This window comes from Rana temporaria, chromosome 1 (genome assembly GCF_905171775.1).
Source record: "Rana temporaria chromosome 1, aRanTem1.1, whole genome shotgun sequence".
Classification (NCBI taxonomy): Eukaryota; Metazoa; Chordata; class Amphibia; order Anura; family Ranidae; genus Rana; species Rana temporaria.
In genome coordinates this window covers 51,087,336-51,089,835 of record NC_053489.1, presented here as the reverse complement: position 1 = coordinate 51,089,835, position 2,500 = coordinate 51,087,336, and the positions used below count along the sequence as shown (strand labels likewise).

The window sequence follows — 2,500 nt, the reverse complement described above, 5'->3', positions numbered from 1 at the left end:
ACACACACACACATACTGTTGGCGCTATATAAATCCTATAGTATATATATATATATATATATATATATATATATATATATATATATATATATATATATATATATATTCCTTATCTTGCTATGTTAGTTTTGTGTATTGAGCCTAAAAGTTGATGCGACTTTACACAGATAAAAATGTTTTATTTTATTGCAGCACAAATTATTCTATCACTTTTTGTTATGTTATACTATAGGGACCCAAGATTGGGCATATAAATTAGAAGATACTCATCCTATTTGAACAGATCATAGGATGCTAAATCGTATTCATGTTATTGATAGAAGTGATAATACATTGTAGCTTTTCTTTTAGAGTCTATCGCACTGCTTAGAATTATTCTCTCTATTTATTATCTATTGTTCTTGATGTATTTTTATATTGTTCTCTCTATTTATAAACATAAATATAATCATTGAGTGTTCAGTTTTTAGGAGCTCTCCAAAAAATTTCCTGAAGTGATTGTTTATAATCGGAATTACACCCGATTATTTTCTATTTTATTATACTGTGGGTGTTGTTGCTTCATATTTGATGTGTATATAATTATATACTCTCATATTAGGATATAAAATAGTCCAAGCTAGTAAGGATTGAATCCCTAGATTATAGCAAAGCTATTTCCTTTTATATCATATTAACTAAGTGATCCTATTTGATATCATGTATGGTGTGTTGTGTTTACTCACATGTTTTGGTGTTTTTATATATATATTGATATGAGCAACAGTATTACTCTGTTGTTATTTATAAAATATAGGAAGTCTTGTTCTGCAAATATTGAAACAACCTGATACATTAATACATAATCGATGAAAAATATTTAGCATTTGTTGGATGTATAATGCTGTACTATGCTATACACATTACAATATATTAACTCTATGTAGCTACATTGTCTTCTTTGGTATTATATTGTCTTTTATTAGTTATAGTTATATTAGTTATATATATATATATATATATATATATATATATATATATATATATATATATATATATATATATATATATATATATATATATATATATATATATAACTAATATAACTATACTAATAAAAGACAATATAATACCAAATAAGACAATATAGCTACATAGAGTTAAAATATTGTAATGTATATAGCATATAATACCAAATAAGACAATGTAGCTATATTTATTTATATATATATATATATATATATATATATATATATATATATATATATATATATATATATATATATATATATATAAAATATCTTTTCGTTTAGTCTGTGAAGAACGTGACCGAGTTGTAGTAACTATTGAAACAATCTAACCCAAGCTGTGCGTCCCCTGGGGGGGTGGGCTGGTAGTTCATTTTACCCCCCCCCCCTACAGTATATGTTGGCGCTACATGAAACCACTAACATGAAGATCCTTTGCTTCCCATAGATTCTTACTGCAGTAAGAGCTCCAGCGAGTGCCTGAGCCCCGGGTTGTCCGGCGGTAACGGTGACAAGTCTGATGATGACCAGCCGAAGAAGAAGCACCGGAGGAACCGGACCACCTTCACCACCTACCAGCTGCATGAGCTGGAGAGGGCCTTCGAGAAGTCCCATTACCCCGATGTGTACAGCCGGGAGGAGCTGGCCATGAAGGTCAATCTGCCAGAAGTCAGGGTCCAGGTAAGGAAGGGTACAACTATCCTCATCCCAAGGATTCCTCTTCATTTTTAGCAGAGCTGCTTTAAGGGAGTCCAGCAGGGCAGGTTTTCCGAACTCCCAGGTAGCTGCATAGCTCAGTGGGGTGATTGTGTTAACAGATCTGGAAAACATGACCAGCTGGGGATCCCTGAGGCAAGCACTGTGTGGGGGGTTGATTTACTGGAGAGTGTAAAATCTGGTGCAGCTCCGCATAAAAACCAATCAGCTTCCAGATTATTTATTTATTTATCAAAACCTAATTGAACAATCTGAAGTTAGAAGCTGATCGGCTAACATGCAGCTGCACCAGATTTTGCACTCTCCAGTTTTAGTCAATCAACCCCTGAGCTATAGGAATTAAAGTGATACATTAAAAATAAATGAACAAGATGTGAGAAAATATATTAGTAAGCGTATTGCATGAACTAATACATATTTAGATAAACAATATTTGTCCTTCTCTCTCTCTCTCTTTCTTTCTCGGAGCTTATTCTAACCTTCCACATGTGTAAACATTCTCTTTTCTTTCTTTCTTTCTTTCTTTCTTTCTTTCTTTCTTTCTTTCTTTCTTTCTTTCTTTCTTTCTTTCTTTCTTTCTTTCTTTCTTTCTTTCTTTCTTTCTTCCCTTCCTTCCTATATTTTTAGAGGGGTATTTTTTATTTGATCCTTTCTGTGATCGGGTGTTTAAAGTGAGCATAAGTTGTTGGTCTGAATAAAAAAAAGTTCAGTAAACATTTTTTTTTCTTTCTTTCTTTCTTTCTTTCTTTCTTTCTTTCTTTCTTTCTTTCTTTCTT

General features: G+C 31.8%; 1 protein-coding gene across 1 annotated transcript in view; it reads left to right on the top strand.

Moving 5' to 3' along the window:
- Positions 1–2,500, top strand: part of RAX (retina and anterior neural fold homeobox) — a 9,989-nt gene that overhangs the window by 1,390 nt on the left and 6,099 nt on the right. Inside the window, exon 2 of the mRNA XM_040335809.1 lies at positions 1,456–1,688. Within this exon, the coding sequence (XP_040191743.1) occupies positions 1,456–1,688 (233 nt within the window). The remainder of the gene's footprint in view (positions 1–1,455; positions 1,689–2,500) is intronic.